Source organism: Dermochelys coriacea, chromosome 24, assembly GCF_009764565.3.
Source record: "Dermochelys coriacea isolate rDerCor1 chromosome 24, rDerCor1.pri.v4, whole genome shotgun sequence".
In the NCBI taxonomy this organism is placed as follows: Eukaryota; Metazoa; Chordata; order Testudines; family Dermochelyidae; genus Dermochelys; species Dermochelys coriacea.
Window position 1 is genome coordinate 850,163 of NC_050091.1, and position 17,626 is coordinate 867,788.

At 64.5% G+C, this 17,626-nt stretch overlaps 3 protein-coding genes across 3 annotated transcripts; 2 read left to right on the forward strand and 1 right to left on the reverse strand.

Moving 5' to 3' along the window:
• Nucleotides 1-303: 303 nt before the first annotated feature.
• On the forward strand, nt 304-6,336 carry PYGO2 (pygopus family PHD finger 2). The gene is given in 5 exon segments (XM_038383201.2): nt 304-487; nt 1,913-1,962; nt 2,635-2,997; nt 2,999-3,278; nt 3,281-6,336. Coding segments are annotated over 5 exon segments (1,278 nt in total). The 5' UTR covers nt 304-321; the 3' UTR covers nt 3,700-6,336.
• A 672-nt stretch (nt 6,337-7,008) lies between these two features.
• Nucleotides 7,009-9,387, reverse strand: LOC119848015 (proline-rich protein 2-like). Its single transcript, XM_038383375.1, has 2 exons — nt 9,216-9,387; nt 7,009-7,997 (listed from the first exon to the last, which is right to left on the reverse strand). Exons 1-2 carry the CDS (start codon nt 9,385-9,387, stop codon nt 7,009-7,011), a joined length of 1,161 nt encoding a protein of 386 aa, XP_038239303.1.
• On the forward strand, nt 7,525-17,533 carry PBXIP1 (PBX homeobox interacting protein 1). Its single transcript, XM_043501834.1, is given in 14 exon segments — nt 7,525-7,666; nt 10,552-10,645; nt 11,175-11,280; nt 11,915-11,956; nt 11,959-11,990; nt 13,060-13,113; nt 13,115-13,232; nt 13,679-13,738; nt 13,741-13,883; nt 13,964-13,987; nt 14,193-14,264; nt 14,626-14,751; nt 15,239-16,350; nt 16,631-17,533. Coding segments are annotated over 13 exon segments (2,076 nt in total). The 5' UTR covers nt 7,525-7,666; nt 10,552-10,585; the 3' UTR covers nt 16,758-17,533.
• Nucleotides 17,534-17,626: the final 93 nt, after the last annotated feature.

Here is a 17,626-nt window from a genome sequence, read left to right on the forward strand (position 1 = left end):
TGGCGAGGGCCTAGCGGCGGGGAGCAGACCCCAGCAGCCTGGCTCCCCGAGCCGCAATGGTCTGTTCCAGTGCCCCCCCTCTCCCGGGGTGTGGAACAGTCCGCGCAATGGTCTGTCCCAGCAGCCCCGCCCCCGTGTAGAACAGTCTAATCCCAGGCCTGTGCGGGGCGCCCCCTTTCCCATTTGGAATGGTTTGTCCCGCCGGCCGCGCACGGAGTGGTGGGCCCGCCCCGGGAGGAATGGTGTGTCCCCCCTCCCGCGGTGGTAGGGCCCGGCCAGTTTCCGCTTCCGGCGCGGCCGCCCTGCGTGCGGGCTGGAGCCATGGCGCAGCCCGGGCCCCCCGGCTCTGAGCCCCGGGCCCCCCATGGCGGCTCCGCACCCCGAGAAGCTGGAGGGAGGAGTCCCGGCCCCGCCGCCCCCGCCGGGGCCCCCCAACCCACCGGGCAGTGGCCCCCCGGCGGGCCCGGCAGGAAGCAGGGGAAGGGGGGTGAGAGCGGGGCGGGGGCCGTGGGGGTGTAACCGGGGGGGCTGGGGGCGGGGCGGGGCGGGGGCCCGTGGGGGTGTAACGGGGGGGCTGGGGCCGCGGGGCGGGGCAGGGGGGCCCGTGGGGGTGTAACCGGGGGGGCTGGGGCCGCGGGGCGGGGCAGGGGGGCCCGTGGGGGTGTAACCGGGGGGGGCTGGGGCCATGGGGCGGAGGGCTCGTGGGGGTGTAACGGGGGGGCTGGGGCCGCGGGGCGGGGCAGGGGGGCCCGTGGGGGTGTAACCGGGGGGGGGGCCGCGGGGCAGGGTGTCCGTGGGGGTGTAACCGGGGGGGCTGGGGCTGCGGGGCGGGGGGTGGTTGGGGGTTCAGGAGGCGGGGGCACTCAAAGGGGATGAGGGACTTGGGGCAGGGCGGATTGGCGGGGCTGGCAGGGTCGGGGGGGCTTTGAGGGATATGGGGCGCTGACACTGGCAGGGCTGCTGTGGGACTGGTAAATGCTGGGCTGTAGCGAGGGGTGGTGGGGTCTGTATGGCACCCTTCTCCCCTGGGCAGGGCCACGGGGGCTCCATCGTTTCTGGCCCCTATGTCTGGCGCTCTGCACGGAGAGCCTGGGCCGTGGGTCCCTGCCCCATGGTGCTTCCAAGGGGGCCTGGCCGTTCCCTCGCTGTGCTAGCGCAAGCCGGCTGACTGCAGGCAGGGGGTGAATTGGTGCGGACCCAGGGCTGAGTTGTGCCTGGCCTCTCCCAGCGGGGCACGGCCCAGCAGGCCTGTGGAACATGTGTGGTTGGCAGGCGTTTTTGCAGCGCAGGAAGGGCCGGCTCGCAGAGGCCGAGCTAAGTCCTGGCGGGGTGCAGCAGCCGTCCCCTCCGGCCCTTCTTGCACACAGGTTGAGCTTGCACAGGCAACAGTTGTGCTGAACACAATTGGAGCCTGGCCCTTCGTGGGGGAAGGGAACACGTTCACCGGGGAACGGAGCTCTTGGGGGAGCTGGACCGGGACGCCAACCATTCTGCACACGGCTGAGAACCGGGGATGTGCATGCAGGGCCATGGGTGCAGCTCAGTCCTGGGGCCATGTGCTGCTCCTGTTCTCCCTAGATGAAAGTTTTCCATGACCTTCTTAGGCCATAAAGTTCTTCTGTCCCATCATTAATGGTCTGGAAACGCTGCCCTGCCTTGGAGCCTGCCCAGGCCCTGCCCTGGGGGAGCAGGTCGGGTGTGAGAACAGGGAGGGTTCATGGGAGAAGAGAGTTTGGGGGGGTGTCTGTTCTTTGTGTAGGGCCAGCTTGAGACAGGGAGCACAGGGTTGGGGGAGATGCTGGTCCTTATTTTCCCTCTGTACGTAGGTCAGGGGGAAATGGGAGATGGGGGGGACAGGATGTCTTCAGGGCATGCCAGGGTTGACTGCACTCACTGGTGCTTCCTCTTACAGGTCTGCAAATGAAGAGCCCTGAAAAGAAACGTCGCAAATCCAACACTCAGGTAGGGGGCACAGCTGGGACCCTGTGCATTCAAACCCTGTGATAGAAGGATGGGGGCCAGGCGGTCAGCCCAGCACCACGACACGAGTGCATGCATGGCACCTGGGGGAAAGACCCCAAAAGGTTCTGGCGGCACAGACAGCCCCACCCACAGCAGGTTGGAGCCAAACTCTGGGGCTGCTTGGAGTGTCCTGCAGCTTGTACTATGGGAGGAAGGGAGCTGGCCCTGCATCAGGCCGATGGACGGACATGCACGCCCCCATGGAGCAGCGCATAGCCAGCGGGGGCTGTATGGGCAGTGGTGCCCATCCTTAAAAGCAGCCAGTGCTGGCTGTGCCCATGGGCTGGGGACGATCCCAGTGCCTCAGATGCCTTTGACACAGATGGCGCTAGGAGCCCAGGGTCCCTGCTCCAGCCAGGGCTTATCTTCCCCTCTCCCAGTAGCATGAGGCTCCAGGAGGGGCAGCTTCCTGCTGCTCTGAATGCCGTCAGTTGCCAGGCTATGCAGAGGAACTAGTGGGCTTGGCCCTGCCAGTGCTCGCTCTCTCTCCTCCCAGGCCCTTCCTGGCCCCAGCAGGAGCTGAGGGCCTTGTGCTTCTGGCAGGCCGGGTCCCACGTGTCTGATTGTTGCATGGATGAGCCCGTCACTGACTCCTGTTCCTTTTCCCCACAGGGCCCTGCCTATTCCCATCTCTCGGAGTTCGCCCCGCCCCCAACTCCAATGGTCGACCACTTGGTGGCCTCCAACCCCTTTGAAGATGACTTTGGAGCATCTAAATTGGGGGCCTCGTCTACTCCATTCCTCGGCAACCCTGTGCCCTTTGGGAACTTCCGCATGCAGGGGGGCATGACATCCCAGGTGCCACCAGGCTATGGAGGGGGCCCCCAGGCCATGCGGAGGCAGCCTCCGCCCTTTGCCCCGAGCCAGATGGGCCCAGCCTTCAGCATGCCCCCCCAGAACCCCAACTACGTGCAGCCTGGTGGCATGAGCTTTCCCAGCCAGCCCTTCAACCAGCCTCTTGGACAGAGCTTCAGCCCCCCCCGCAGGGCAGCTCATGCAGGGGCCAGTCGGGGGCTTTGGGCCCATGATCTCCCCCACCATGGGGCAACCTCCCCGGGGAGACATGGCACCAGGGCCTGCCCTGAATCCCCCTGCCGGCCCCCCCATGGCCCAGAGATTCAGTCAGCCCGCCAATCTCTTTGGACAGTCTCCCATGCAGCGGCCCAGCCAGAACTTGCCCCCAAACACCAGCCCCTTCACTGGGGCTGACCCTGGCTTCCCGGCTGGAGGGGACGATGGGGGGAAGAACCTCAACCCCCTCCCAGCACCTTCAGTCAAGACCTGCACTCGGGCTCGCCAGCCGCGGTGAACGGGGCCCAGCCGAGCTTCACCCCCAGCAGCGCCAGCCGGAGCAGCAGCACCCCCGAAGCTAACAGCCTACCGCCCTCCGGCAAGGCGCCTGGCAACTCTGGGCACCAGCCACCGCCGGGCCTGGTGTACCCTTGCGGGGCCTGCCGCAGTGAGGTGAACGATGACCAGGACGCCATCCTGTGCGAGGCCTCCTGCCAGAAGTGGTTCCACCGGGAGTGCACAGGCATGACGGAGAACGCCTATGGGCTGCTCACCACCGAGGCCTCTGCCGTCTGGGCCTGCGACTACTGCCTGAAGACCAAGGAGATTCAGTCAGTGTACGTCCGGGAGGGCATGGGGCAGCTGGTGGCGGCCAATGAGGGCTGAGCGGGCACCGGGCCCAGCTAGGGAGGGGCCGTGCTACCTGCACCTTGTACAGGTCCCTGTTTGGTTTTTGGGCCACTCCCTCCCCCCCCCCCCCTTTTGTAGCCACCCCTCTCCCTGCGTGCAAGAGACGATGTTGAGTGGTGTCTGGCTTTGGTAACGTTTCCTCTCTGTTCTTGCTCGTCTCTGTGGCTGGGCCTGGTGCAGCTCATGCCCCTTTAAAATACCCAGAGCGTCCATCGGAGGGAGAGGCAAGACCAGTTCCTGCCTCCCCTCCCCACCTAACCCCACGCTTGCCAGCCCAGAGTGTGAAGTCCGGAATGGGGCTCTGAGGTCTCTGTTACTGGCCGAGCTGAGCAGCCAATGGTGCCAGAATTTCTGTCTGGGGGCAGAGTAAACGACTGTCCCACAGAGAGCCCTGGGCAGGGGGCGTCCTGCAAATGCTGATGCTTGGAGCAGTCTCTATGGGGTAGAAGCGGGGCGGAGCTGGCAGGGGTTGTGTCCTGGTGGTGGGGGAGCTGTGGTGTGACCACTAGAGCTGGGAGCTCAGCCCAGAGCAGCATTGCAGATCCCCTGCCCCTGGGAACCAGGGCTGGGAACAGCCAGGGCTCAGTCTCCTAGTAGGGGCTTGTAGCAGAACCAGCACACTGAGCCCTTTGCACTGGGGGGGAGGGGTGTCTGTCCCACCCCATAGCTGCCGCTTCCCAAGCCGCACTCGGCTCTGTGCTGTTGCCGGAGGGGAGGGCTGTGGGTCTGCGGCACAGGGTGTGTGCTGCCAGCGTGCGTCTGAGCTGCGGGAAGGCAGCTTTCGCTCCTTTCCCCAGGCCGCGTCCGGTGCCCTGCACGCGTGCTTGCGCCTAGCCGGGATTCCACACGTGTCCTGAGTATCTATAATGCAGGCCCCTTGGAGCGCAGCCCAGCCTGCTCTGCCTGGCTGGGCTGAGCCGGGCCTGCTGCAGGCGCGAGGTGGCTTCTCCTGGTCACTGATTGCTCTTGAATAGCATCTGCGACGAGACCGCCCCCCCAAGCCCCAGTGCTCTCGGCGCCCTGCCCTCCTGGGAGGCACAGCTCTGTGGGTTTCTGTAAAGCTCCAGCCCTGGAGCCAGATTAGGTGAGACCCAGCTTTCGTTACGAGTCACCTTCCCGCCCGAGGGGCTGCTGAGAGCAGCTGGGAGACGTGGGCCAAGAGGCTCCACAGCCAGCGTTCGATGTCCTCGCGCTTTGGGCTGCTCCATTTCATCATTGGTTGGATGGTGCCTATTGCCTCCTGGGTGCCCATGAAAGCCAGTGGGCGGTTACACAGCGTGCTCCTTTCTACTGTGAGTTATGTCACACGCGGCAGGCTATGGGGCCGCGAGGTGCAGCAGGTCCTGCTGTGCCCGGAGCGTGGGGGGCGCACAGGTTGGAAATGCACATGTTGTGAGCAGGCCACCTCTGGCAAAGTAGGACCCAGGCCCGTGGAAGCAGCTTCTGAACGGCATGGCAATGTCAGCTCAGTCTGTCCGAGAGTCCCTCGTGTCCCCCCTTCTCACACACAGGGCTAGGGCTCAGTGCAGACAATAGGCAGCAGTGGGTGTGAAGGTGGTTTCCTGGGGTTGCCAGCAGCCCAGGACAGAGGTGCCTCCCTTCCCTCTATACGAGGGATGTAGCCTGTTGCAGGGCTTGTCTCCCTGGCTCCCAACCTACCGTGCTGCTCCCCGGGCAGCTCCGATCACCAGCCCTCGGCTGCCTGGCCAGTCACTGTCATTGTAGGTCCTGTGGGGGCTCAGGCAGGCAGCGGCTGCACTCGGTCGTGTTTGTGAGGTTCTCTCGGCTCCCACAATTTTAACTCAAAGCGGGGATTCTGGAACAGACTCCCAGATTCAGGGCCCTGTGCTTGCTTCTGGTGTCAGCAAGAGCTGCAGAGCCCCCGGGGCTGAGCGCACGGCTTAGCCGGTGCATGCGATGCAGGGGGCAGCTTGCTTCCCACCAGTGGTGCAGGGTGAGATTAGCAAGCCAGGAGTAGGAGTGTAACTGTCTGGAACCAGTTACAGCAGAGAGAGACTCTTGTGGGGAGCGGGGAACCCATCGGCCTGGCCTGGTAGATGGGATGGGATCTTCCTGCTCCAAATGGCTGAAGGGGGTGGGCAGGCTGGTGGTGGGGGCCTGTCATGAGCTGTGGGTGGGGAATGGGCAGGGTGAGTGGTCTGAGCTGAGAACAGAAGCACTGGGAACAGCGTGGCGCATGGCACAGGGGCTGTGTTGGTAGGCGCACACTTTACCCAGCTGCGTACACCATTGCCCAGATGCAGGACTGCTAGCTGGCTAACAGCTGCTCGTATTTAGCCATGGGCCATCCCAACCCTTGCTGGGCACCCTGGACAGGGCTGCAGCTGGCCTGTGTGCTGTGTGAGGGGCTTGGAGCTGGCTGGGCCCTGCTGCTCTTGGGTGTGTTGGGGGAATCTCCTGGGTTTGTTAATTTTTTGCTGTTTTGATGACTTGTTCCCTTTTGTAAAGTGATTGCTGGTGTGGTTTGTAATCGTTTTTAACCTCCCAGAGCTTTCTGCAGGACCGGGGGCACAGTCTTGCCCCGTTTTAACTGTCTGAGCATTAAAGGAAAACTTTTTGTATTGTCCAGCTATAAAACTATTTGAAATCAGACTCCTGTCTGTCTGTCTGTCTGAGACACATAAGAACAGCCATAGTGGGTCAGACCAAAGGTCCATCCAGCCCAGTGTCCTGTCTGCTGACAGTGGCCAATGCCAGGTGCCCCAGAGGGAGTGAACCTAACAGGTAAGGATCAAGTGATCTCTCTCTTGCCATCCATCTCCACCCTCTGACAAACAGAGGCTAGGGACACCATTCCTTACCCATCCTGGCTAATAGCCATTAATGGACTTCACCTCCATGAATTTATCCAGTTCTCTTTTAAACCCTCCGATAGTCCTAGCCTTCACAACCTCCGCAGGCAAGGAGTTCCACAGGTTGACTGTGCGCGGAGTGAAGAAGAACTTCCTTTTATTTGTTTTAAACCTGCTGCCCGTTCATTTCATTTGGTGGCCCCTAGTTCTTCTATTATGGGAACAAGTAAATAACTTTTCCTTCTTCACTTTCTCCACACCCCTCATGATTTTATAGACCTCTATCCTATTCCCCCTTCGTCTCCTCTTTTCCAAACTGAAAAGTTGTGGCCTCTTTATCTCTCCTCAGAGGGGACCCGTTCCAAACCCTAATTGTTTTAGTTGCCCTGTTCTGAACCTTTTCCAATGGCTACTGTTTCAGGGGGTTGGTTTTGCTGAACTGGGGCCCCCGTAGCTGAGAAATTCGGCTCCCTTAGCCTCTCCCAGGAGGGGGCCCGCAGTGCCCCCCAGCCTGGGACGTTGGCTGGCGCTTGAGCGGGTCGCGGCGGGCCCCGGGTAGCGTCTCGCCTGCCCCCGAGAGTCCAAGCCCGGTTCGCTGGCCCGTTTGTTGCGGCGAAGCCAGCAGCCTGTGCAGGGCAAGTGGCGCCAGCGGGGCCCGGGGTCTCTCGCTGCCTGGCGGCCTCTCGGCCCCCCTCGCCCGCGGGGGCTTTGCGGGGGAGCCTGGGGAAGCCGAGGGGGGCTTGAGCCTGGGGAGCCGGGAGACCGGGGGGCGGGGAAGCCGGCGGGGGGGGGGGGGGAAAGGGCCGTGAACCCCACGGGGCCGGGCCGGGGGCTGAGGGGTTGGTCGTGCCAGGGCCGGCCCCGTCCCGAGCGCCGGGGGCTCCAAGGGGCGGGGCGGGGCAGAGCGGGCGGGGGGGGGTCCCTGTCTCCGCCTCACTGCCCCCCCCCCGACAGCTGGGAGCAGGGGGTGGCTGCTATTGGCTGCGCAGGTCACGTGCGCCCTCCCCCGCCCGGAATGGGGCGAGCTGGCGGAGTTTGATACAAAGTTGCTGCCACGCGCCGGCGGCGGGACCCTCCGGGAGCCCGAGCCGCCCCCCCGCCGGCGCCGCGCCCCCGCCAGCCCGGAGCAGGTCAGTGAGGCCGCGGGGAGCGGAGACCCGGGGGGCTGAGGTTGGGGTGTCGCAGGTCCCACTGGTGCCATCGCCCCGTTCCCAGGGCAGCCCCCTTCTGGCCTGGCCAGGGGCGCGGCGGGGGCGCTGGTGCTCGGAGAGGACCCAGGGGGGTTGGGTGCCTTCACCGGCGGGTGCAGGATAGTCTGGGCGAGTGGCTGAGCCCGAGCTGGGTGGGCCCTGGCATGCAGCCCAATGGGGTGAGCATGGGGGATCTGCGCCTGCAGGCCTGGTGCTCTCAGCCTGGGGTCCTGTTGCAAGTGGGCAGAGGGGCTGGCTGGGAGCGGGGGTCCTGTAAGGCCGAGAACCCTGCACTGGGTGAGTTTAGCTAGGGGCCCCCTCGATTCACCAGCTCATGGAGGGCCCTGTAAGTGCCCTGCAGCAGGGTCGGGCCAAGATGCCCGACGGTGCCCTTGGCGCGAGTGCGGCTGTGGGCTCCCTTCGCTGGGCCAGGCCTTCCACATTACAGCAGAGTCTCGTCCGAGGGTCAGGTTCTTCCGCTCTGCCCCTGCCCGGGCCCTGTGCTAGCCCCTGGGGCTGTGCTGCTGCCCCACATCGCTCCCCCAGTGCACCAGCTCCATTACCATGGCTTCCCTGGGGAGGGAGTCTCACCCGCACGGCTCCGATAAACTCATTTCTGCCACTTCCTTCCTGTGAGGCGCTGCCAGCAGAGATGGCTGCTGTGCAGCACCCGGGGAGCAGGAGACAGAATGGCACCCCCTTCCCCCTGCCCAGCCGTGCCAGGGGCCCGTCGTGCTGAGCTGGAGCTGTCCTGTCCCCATGGAGTCGCTGGGCAGATGAAGCGTCATCGCCTCTGCTTCCACCTGCTAAACTGCATTAAAAGCAGCTAAAAATAGCTCCCCAGTGTCACTTTCCCATGTTGCAACTGGTGTCATTGGCATGGGGATTGGCAGGGGGAGGGGAGGCAGGGGCTGGGCCGTGGGGAATGCAGGGTGGGGGCTGTGTAGGGAACAGGACAGTGTGGGGAGACGGGTGCCCCAGGCAGCTCTCCAGGAAGCTTGGCTCATGCTTGCGGCTGTGCTGTAGACCAGAGATTCTTAACCGTTTTCTTTCTGAGGCCCCCTCAACATGCTATAAAAACTCCACAGCCCACCTATGCCACAGTAGCTGGTTTTCTGCATACAAAAGCTAGGGCTGGTATTAGGGGGTAACAAGCAGGGCAATTGCCTGGGTCCCCATGCCACAGGGGCCCGCATGAAGCTACATCTGTCAGCTTCGGCTTCAGCCCTGGGTGGTGGGGCGGCTCAGGGCCATGCGGTGGGGCTTCGGCTCTCTGCCCTGGGCCCAGCTAGTCTAACGCTGGCCATGCTTGGAGAACCCATGAAACCTGCTCGCGGCTCCCAGGGGCTCGGACTCCTGCTTGAGAACCACTGCTGTAGACCCTCTTGAGTCACCCAGGGGCTGGGCCGTGAGCCCCTCAGGCAGCACCCCCATTCTGCAGGGCCCAGCTGGGTCTCATCTACCTGCAGCGGTTTCCTCCTTTCCTCACCTTGGGGCACTTCTTGCTTCTCTTGAGAACTCAGTGACCTGCCCTGGGAGAGCGAGGCTGGAGAGGGCATGCTGCAGCCAGGATTCTTCTGTGCTCCCCTGGGCTGGTGCTGAAGTGGGAGAGCCCAAACCTCACACCTGCCCCAGGACAGGGGCAGGATCTTTATCCCCATCGTACTAATGTGGAAACCAAGGCACATGGTGGGGAAGGAACTCCCTCAAGGTCACACAGTGAGTCTGTGGCAGCAAAGCCAGGAATAGAACCCAGGAGTCCTGGCTCCCAGCCCCCACTGTCCTGCTTGCCACATTGTCCTGCTTGTGTCTATTAAGGGCTCCCTCCCAGCCCAGCTCTTTCTTTTATGTGAACCAAAACTGTGTGACTTCATCTTATTGTCATGGAAAATTGTGATGTCATGGAGTTGGCTTTGGACTCACTGCCGTGCAAGTTGGAGTGAGGTCTGCTCTGGGTGGGAAGGAAGCTCCTGGGTGAAATCCCCAAGAGCCCCAGGGGCAGGGAACTCGGAGGACGGGCAATGGGGAGTGACCCCTCTCTCTAGAATCACCAGGAGCTCCAGTCCCAGCCCGAGTCTGAGGAGCTGGCACCTGGACTCCCTCCCCTTCTCTGGGCTGCCAGCTGTCGTCGAGGCCTGGGGCTTCATACACATGTCCGGTGCCAGCTGGGGGTGGCGCGGGGCTCCTTGGCAGCTGGGCAGGGAATGCGGCAGCTGGCTCACTCCCTGCCCCTTCCCCTGATCTCCAGCCCTCAGAACCTGCCCGGGGAATGAGGCTGCCCTCCCACCGTGCCGGCTGGGGGACCAGGGGTCGTGTTATCATACGGTTGCCAAACCTGCACGGGGGGCACAATCTGAGCCCCTCCCAGTGCAGGCACCCTGACCCCACGACCCCTGCAAGAAGAGGGGACTAATTTGGGAGTGAGAGCAGGTGGGGTTGGCAGCTCAGCCTCCTGGCTCTGTTCCCAGCTCGGGTGGGAAATAAAGCCGTGGTTAGAGCAGGGCTGGGGTCTCTCCCTGGCTCCCGTCTGGCCTGGAGCTGTGTCGCACAGCGGTGGGAACACGGCCTTCCCGCTCCCATTGCGAGGCCAAGCTGCACGGAAACAGGGCCTGAAGATCTCTTTGTTTCCATTTGCAAATTTTGCTTTGCAAGTCAAATCACCCAGGGCAGAGCCTCAGCTGGGTACCCAGAGCCAGGCAAAGTCCCTGTCCAATGTGCTCTGAGCAGTGTCTCTCCTCTGGCCTCACACGCTGGCCTGGCCGTAGTCCCAGGTCGCTGCAGCCAGGTCCCTGCTGGCTGCCCAGCACTGACCCTCTGTCCTGCAGGTGGGATCCAGGCTGTCCTGGGACTGGAGCAGGAATGGCTGAGAACTCGGACTCGCGGGACTCGGATAACAGCTGGGTGATCGCAGGCTCTGGGGTACAGGACGAGACCCTGGGCTGCAGGGTGGAGATGTACCAAGGGGGGGGGCCCCAGAACTTGCCCTGGCCAAGCTGTTCTCTTCGGTTCTTGCTCCTTCTCCCGCTGGCCTGGGGTGCAGAGGTCCTCGGGGGTAGGGGGCTTTCCCTGGCCTCTGCTGAACACCCAGCTGCTGAGACCCCCTTTACCAGCGCTCCCTAAATCCCTGCCCCTCTGGCGAGGGGAGCAGCTGCTGCCTCCTGCTCAGGGGTCTTGGGAGACTCCAAGCTGCCCGCCCTTGGGCAAGGGGTGTCGTTGTGCCCCCCCTTGGGTTTGTGGCAGTACGGGGTCCAGGCCCAAACCGTGGGCCCCAAACACATCCCAGGGGGCAGCGGGGGTGGGGATCTGAAACCCAAGAACTCTCATTTCAGCATCCAAGGGTCTTCCCTGCTGCCCCCTGTTCCTGGCAGGGCGGGGCAGGGCTGGGCTAGGCCTGGGCAGCACCGGGGGGCGGGTAGGGACTGAGGTAACCAGCCCTCTGTATCTCCAGGGTTTTCCCGTGGAAACCGTGGGCCCAAAGCTGGGCGCAGCCACCCAGACACCAGCAGACGAGGAGCCAGCAGGACACACCCTCCCCAAGGGGCACCACACCGAGGGTGCGCATGAACGGAGCAGATATGGGATGAGCCCCACTAGTGCAGCTCCCCGGCTGTCTGCCCCTGGCTTCCCTCTGCCCAGCCCCCCCACCCCGCCCTACCCAGCCCCTGGGCTGTCTGTCCCTGTCTTCCAGCCAGTCTGCATGGCACAGCCCCCCTGGCTGTCTGCCTCCAACTTCCCCCCCCCGGCCCCGCTGCCCTGCCCAGCCACCTCACTGTCTGCCTCCGGCTTCCCCCCATCCAGCCCTCCTGCCCTGCCAAGCCCCCTCACCGTCTGCCCCCAGCTCCCCGCCAGCCCTCTCGCCCTGCCCAGTCCCTCTTCCTCTCATCTTCCTGTCCAGCTCCCCCGGCTCACTGCCTGACACAGGCGCATCCCTGGCCCCATGGGTTGCTTCTGGCCTCCTGGCTGGGTTCTCAGCTCTCTCTTCCACTTTGGGCTGAGGGGGAGGATCCCTGGGCCCCTTTTGGCTGGGGGCGGAAGGGGTGCAGGGCTTCCTCAGGTGCCCAGCAGGGCTCTGCATTGGGCAAGAGGGGCCCTAGATCCATCCCCCTCCCCTGGCACTGGGGACAAGCTGGCCTCCCCACTCGCTTCCCTCTTGGCGGCTGGATGCTAACAGAGGCCGTCTCTCCCCAGCCAGCACCTCTCCTGGCAGGAAGAGCGAAGGCTCCCAACTGAACACGCCCCCAGTCCCGAGGAGGCTGAGATCAAGGTACGTTTACTGAGGGAGGGGTCACAGATTCCCATGCCAGAGACCCACCCCCCAAGTGATCCCTAGAGCAGAGCGGTTAGAAAAACCAGCCACTCGGTGTGGAGAACCCAGCACTACCTGGGTCAGTTGTTCCAATGGTTAATTGCTCTCACAGTTAAATATTACACCTGACTTCCAGTCTGATTTGTCTAGCTTCACTCCTCAGCCATTGGCTCCGGTTAGCCTTCCTCTGCTAGATGGACGAGCCCCTGATTTAATATTTGTTCCAGTAGATCCTCGACGGGGATCAAGTCACCCCCTGAACCGGCTCTTTGTTCATCTAAGTACATCGACTCAGAGAGCTCAATCAGTACAGACTGACCAACCAGCCAAACCGCATGCTTCTTCCGGTGCTGGCTGGACCTGTAAGGGACCCAGCATCCGCAGCACGGTTCCTGCTAAGCTGTGTGCGCGTGCGCGTGCACATGGATCCTAAACCCCCGGGCACAGGGCGAAACACCACCCACACAACAATTGCACAGAAGAAATTTTTGCAACGCACGGCCCTTGTCAAAAATTAGAGGGAACTTGCCCACAGGAGAGAGTTACAAGGAGATGGACGTCGGTCAGAGTTGGTGCTGTCTGGTGCATTAGCTAGTAGTGCCTGAACATGGCCCTCAGCTGCACGCGGGGGATCCAGGCTCGCTCCCGATCCCTGCACCCACCAGATTGGGCAACAGCAGACACGGGTGGAATTATAGCCCTGCAACTGGATTTGTAGTTATGGGGCCGTTAGATTGCTCAGATCCGTCCCCCGGCAAGGGGGGTGTTAGCTTTGGCCGCCTAGGTAACGAGGCCAGGATGCATCATAACTAATTAATCCCTGATGTCGGCGGTCGGAGTCTAGAGCTAGCTCCCAAGCTGCCTTGTCGTGATGGGGGAGGTGCTAGCCTAGCCAGGCATGCAGCCCACCCGGGGTCTCTCGGCGGGCTCCTGCCTGCTGGGACCAGGGTGCCCTGCCTGCGTCCTGGGAGGGGACCACATGGGGGTGGGCTGCACATGGATCCTGACAGTGTCGCTCTGTCCCCAGGCCTCTGAGGAGTATCCCCAGGAGATCCCAAGCCCAGCAGCCTCCCCCAGGCCTTGGTGTCACTGGGCCACGAGGCGCCATGGATCCTAGGCGCAGGAAGTGGCCATGCTCCGAGAGCCCCGAGCTGGGCTCTGACACCAACACCCCGGGCTCCGCGCCCACTGGCAGAGCAGGTGGGTCCCAAGTCACTGGGTGGCGCCAGGGACAGGCTCCAGGGTTGGGCCACAGGGGTGCTGTGCAGGACTCACCCACAGAGACTGGTGCACAGCCCCACCCCTCTGCAGAGAGCTCAGTGGGGAGCCTGTCTTGAGTGTTGTGGGGCCCCAGCTCAGGAGGTGCTTGTCTCAGGGGAGAGAGAGTGTGGGAGGGAACCATGGCTCAATGGTGGGGGCTGCTTAGCAGGGGGCTGGTCTGAATGTGGTGGGGGGTGGGGCCTGGCTCAGTGGGGGTGGGGTGGAGCATCTGGGGGCGGGGCCTGGCTCAGTGGGGGTGGGGCTGAGTGTCCGGGGGCGGGGCCTGGCTCAGTGGGGGTGGGGCTGAGCATCTGGGGGCGGGGCCTGGCTCAGTGGGGGTGGGGCTCCCTGAGGCGCTCTTGGTGGGCTCCTCTCACTCTCTGCAGGGGAGCTGGTGGAGGAGGGGAGCAGCAGCGAGGATGATGCCGAGGGTCTGCGCCGGCAGCAGCGCGGGACTCACGCCAGGCTCCATGGGGCCCTGCTGAGCGCTGTGGGGCCGAGGCAGCCGGTGATGGGGAGAGCGGGCTCAGTGTGAATTCATGCCTCTCGGGCGTGCTGGCGCTACTGGCCATCGGGCTCCTGGCCAGCTACGTGAGGTGAGGCCCTGCGTCTTGCTGGGGGCAGATGGGGGCTGACGCCGGCGTCGTCTTCACCATCTACTTCTCTCCCCAGGTGCCATCTACGACCTGGGGATGGTAAGTACTGGGGGGGCCTCCCCCTCACTGGCCAGGCCGCGCTGCTCCAGCCCCGCTTGCCGGGCCTCCGCCTGTCTCCGACCCCAAGACTCCCCGCTTGGGGGATGGGGGGGCGTGTCATTGACACCCCCCGACCCCTGTGGTGGAGCTGCTGAGACACAGACCAGCCCGGCTGTTCAAATCTCCTCCCCTTCCTTCCTGCCAGGCCTCCATGGAGAGCATGGATCCCGGGGAAATCCCAGATGGGGAGCAGCAGCCACTGGCTGCTGGCGTGAAGGTATGTGGGCGAGGGGAGGTCTCCAGGCCTGAGACTACTTGGCACCCCACTGCTGAACAAGGGGGGTGTCCCCGCATTGGGCTTTGGGGAGAGCAGGGGCCTTGGAAATGCAGCCCAAGCAATCCTTGCCTTCATTTCCCAGACACACAGGGGATACCGCCGTGAGATCCCTCCCACCCCTGGGGTAGCTAGCGCCGCAGTGAGGTCTGCCACCCGCTGGCCCCATCCTGCTGGGAAACTGAGGACAAAGAGGGAGGCATAAGGGTGGGCTGGGGCAGAGCTGGGAGGGGAACCCTGGCATCCTAGCTCTCGCATGCCTGGGTACAGTCACAGAGTCGAGCTTTTTTACCCTCGCTCGCAGGACTGGCTGCAGCAGCCCCCGCTGGACACGGCTGGGGACCCCCAGAGCCTGCACTCCATGAGCCTGCTTCTGGACAAGCTGGCCAAGGAGAACCAGGACATCCGGCTCATGCAGGCGGAGCTGCAGGTGGGTGCTTTGGGGTAGGCCCCACAGGGGCACTGGCTGCATCATATCCTGTCTGTGCTGTAGCTCTCGGCCAAGGGCAGAGCCAGCTCATAGCAGGGCCAGGGCGCTCAGCTGCCTCGGGGTGAGCCGCAGCAGGTCTGTGTGGTGCCCGGGAGCCAGCTCTGTGTATCGCCCTGCAGACACGTCGCCCCTTGCCATGTCTGTGACCGGCTCGCCTGCTCTGTGCGCTGGGATGGCCCCTGGCCAGCACCCGCTGCCCCCCGGCTGAGCTCCCAGGGCAATTCCAGCCTGTGCTGGGGGGACGTGTGGACAGAGCTCGAACCATTTGCTGTATCTGGGTGGGAGGAACCTAACCAATAGGCAGAGCAGATATGGGCAGGGGGCACTGGGGGGTGAGTTACTGGGCAGTGCCCTGGGTCAGCCAGGGGGCGGTTTGCCTCCCTCAGGCTTGGACCCGTCTGTCCTGACCCCCCCCCGGTGTCCGCAGGCGCAGAAAGACGAGCTCCAGGCCCTGCTGCAGAAGAGCGAGGGGGAGAAGGCGTCGGTCGGCTCCCAGCAGCAGAGCCTGGCAGGGGAGAACGCACGGCTCACTGAGGCTCACCGCTCTGCCCAGGCTGAACTGCGGGAGCTGCGGGAGCAGCTGCAGGGCCTGGAGCGGGAGGGTGCGGCCGAGACCCCGCAGCCGAGGCAGGGGCTGGCTGCAGAGCGGCCCCGCGAGGAGCAGCTGCTGCACCAGGAGCTGGCCAGGCAGCGTGGGCTGCTGGGCTCTGTGCGGCGGGAGCTGGAGGAGGCCCTGCAGCGAGCCCAGGGCTCAGGTGGGACGCAACAGCTGCTGGTGGAGCTGGCTGGCGTGGAGCAGCGGCTGGCACAGGAGCTGCAGCGGGCAGAGAGCTTGGAACAGACCGACAGCGCGGGGCGCAGCCGGGAAGGCAGAGGGGCCACGGAGCCATCCCGCCCCCTCTGGCGGGAGCCACCCAAAGCTGACAAGAAGGAGGGTGGGTGGCACAAGAGGCAGGAGACCAGAGAGGAGCGGAGGCGCCGGCACGGGGACCCAGGGGGCAGGGAGAGGAGGGAGCAGGATGGTGCCAAGCGCCCAAAGCGCCAGGAGCAGCCCGAGCCCCACAGGCGCCAGGGGCTGCGGGACACCAAGCCGGCCAAGGACCAGAACGGGCAGCGTCGGGTGGGCGGTGGGAAGGGGGTGCTCCAGGGGCCCCACGAGCACAACGTCTTCTGGGAGCCACTCCGCCTGCAGCGGTACCGGGCGCCCCAGGGCTGCACCGGCGTGGCTGACTGCGCCCGCCAGGAGGGGCTGGAGCTGTTCGGAGCCGAGCTGGCACCGGTGCAGAAGGGGCAGTTCCTGCAGCTGCTGCAGGGCTACATGGCCGGGCTGGGCTGGGGGCAGCACTACGCGGGGCTGGCAGCCCAGCTAGATGGCGCCTTCGCCAGCGACGGTACCTTCACCCACGACCACCTGCACTTCCGCCACTTCATGGAGGACGTGGAGGAGCTGCTGGAGGGGCTGGCGGAGCAGGAGCAGGGCAACGAGGAGGCAGCCGATGACTTCGAGGAGTATGTGCTGCAGCACTACGGCGGGGACGGGTGAGCCTGCCCCCTTCCCGCTGCCCCCTTCCCCCCGGGCCCTACGACAAGGACGGGTGAGCCTGCCCCCTTTCCACTCCCCATCCGGGCCCTACCGCAGGTGGGCACGTGGCACCGTCAGCCCTGGTAGCAGGGGCGGTGGAGGTGGCTCTGTGCATGCAGGGGAGGGGAGCCGGGGCTCCCCGGTGTGTGCGGGCGGGAGGAGGAGAGAGACGGGGAGGCCGGGGGGCATTGCCCTTTCTGCTCCCTGCTAACCCACCCCATGCGTTTGGACTTGCAGCTTCGCCAGGAAGGAGAGAGAGGGGCGGTGTGCAAAGCAGCAGAGCAAGGAGCGCCGTGGGCATGGCCCCCCACGGGACAGGGACGGCCCCCGCAGGAAGGAGAACAGCCCGCCTGACAAAGGCTAGAGCTGGGAAGGCGGCGCCAGCCCAGCCGGGCCCCAGCCAGCCCTGTAGTGTGTAGGGGCAGCAGCCAGAGCCCTGTAGGGACACGATGTTCGTTCTGCTGCGCCATGTCCCAGGCTAGTGGGGGCTGGGAGGGAGTGACCCCTGGGGGAAGGTGATGCCAGAGCAGGGTCGTGCCCCCTCTAAATCCATACGGCCAGAGTTTGATCAGAGCCGTCAGCCCCTGCCCAGCGCACCAGCTCTGCAAACAGCATACCCCAGTGAGATGCCAATGCAGCTGATGCCCTGTGCCTGCCGTCAGGCAGAGGGGCCCCTTCCCATGGCTGAGTTGGGGGGGCTGAGCCGTGAGAAAGGGATGGGGGGCATTAAGGGGTTTTCTTGGGACAGCAGGGGCCCTGAATGCTTTGCCCACAGCCTGCACCTTCCCCTGGTACTGTGCCATGGGGCTCCCCACAGCACCCTGCCATCTGCTCTGTCCCTTCCAGGTGCCAAGGGGCCTCTGATTTCCCTGGCATGAGACCAGGGCTGGGTTTGTGGGGACCGAGTTCCCACATGCACCCACCTGCTGGTTGGTAACGATGTCCCCCTGCTGCGGCCTGGGTTCGTGCCCACTCCACTGCCATCCCTGGCATCGAGTCATGCCCGATCCCCCCCCACGCTCTCTGGAGGGCCACGTGGGGCTCCCTCTCTGCTCCCCACCCAGGCGCCCTCGGCACTAACTGCCCCGCGTGTGATGTTGCACTTTGCTAGAAACAAATAAACTTGCTGTTGGGAAGCTCCTGAGGCTGGCCACTGTTGAGTGGGGCGGGACTATGTGCACCGTGGGGTGCTGGGGGGGGGGGACAGCTTCCAAGGGTTGGCAGGACCCTGCC

Coding starts and splice junctions, on each gene's coding strand:
- LOC119848015 (XM_038383375.1), bottom strand. CDS start 9,387: ATGGGGATAAAGATCCTGCCCCTGTCCTGGGGCAGGTGTGAGGTTTGG. Junction 7,998..9,215: donor GAAGCAAGAAGTGCCCCAAG/GTGAGGAAAGGA, acceptor TCGGCCTTACAG/GACCCCCGCTCCCAGCCAGC.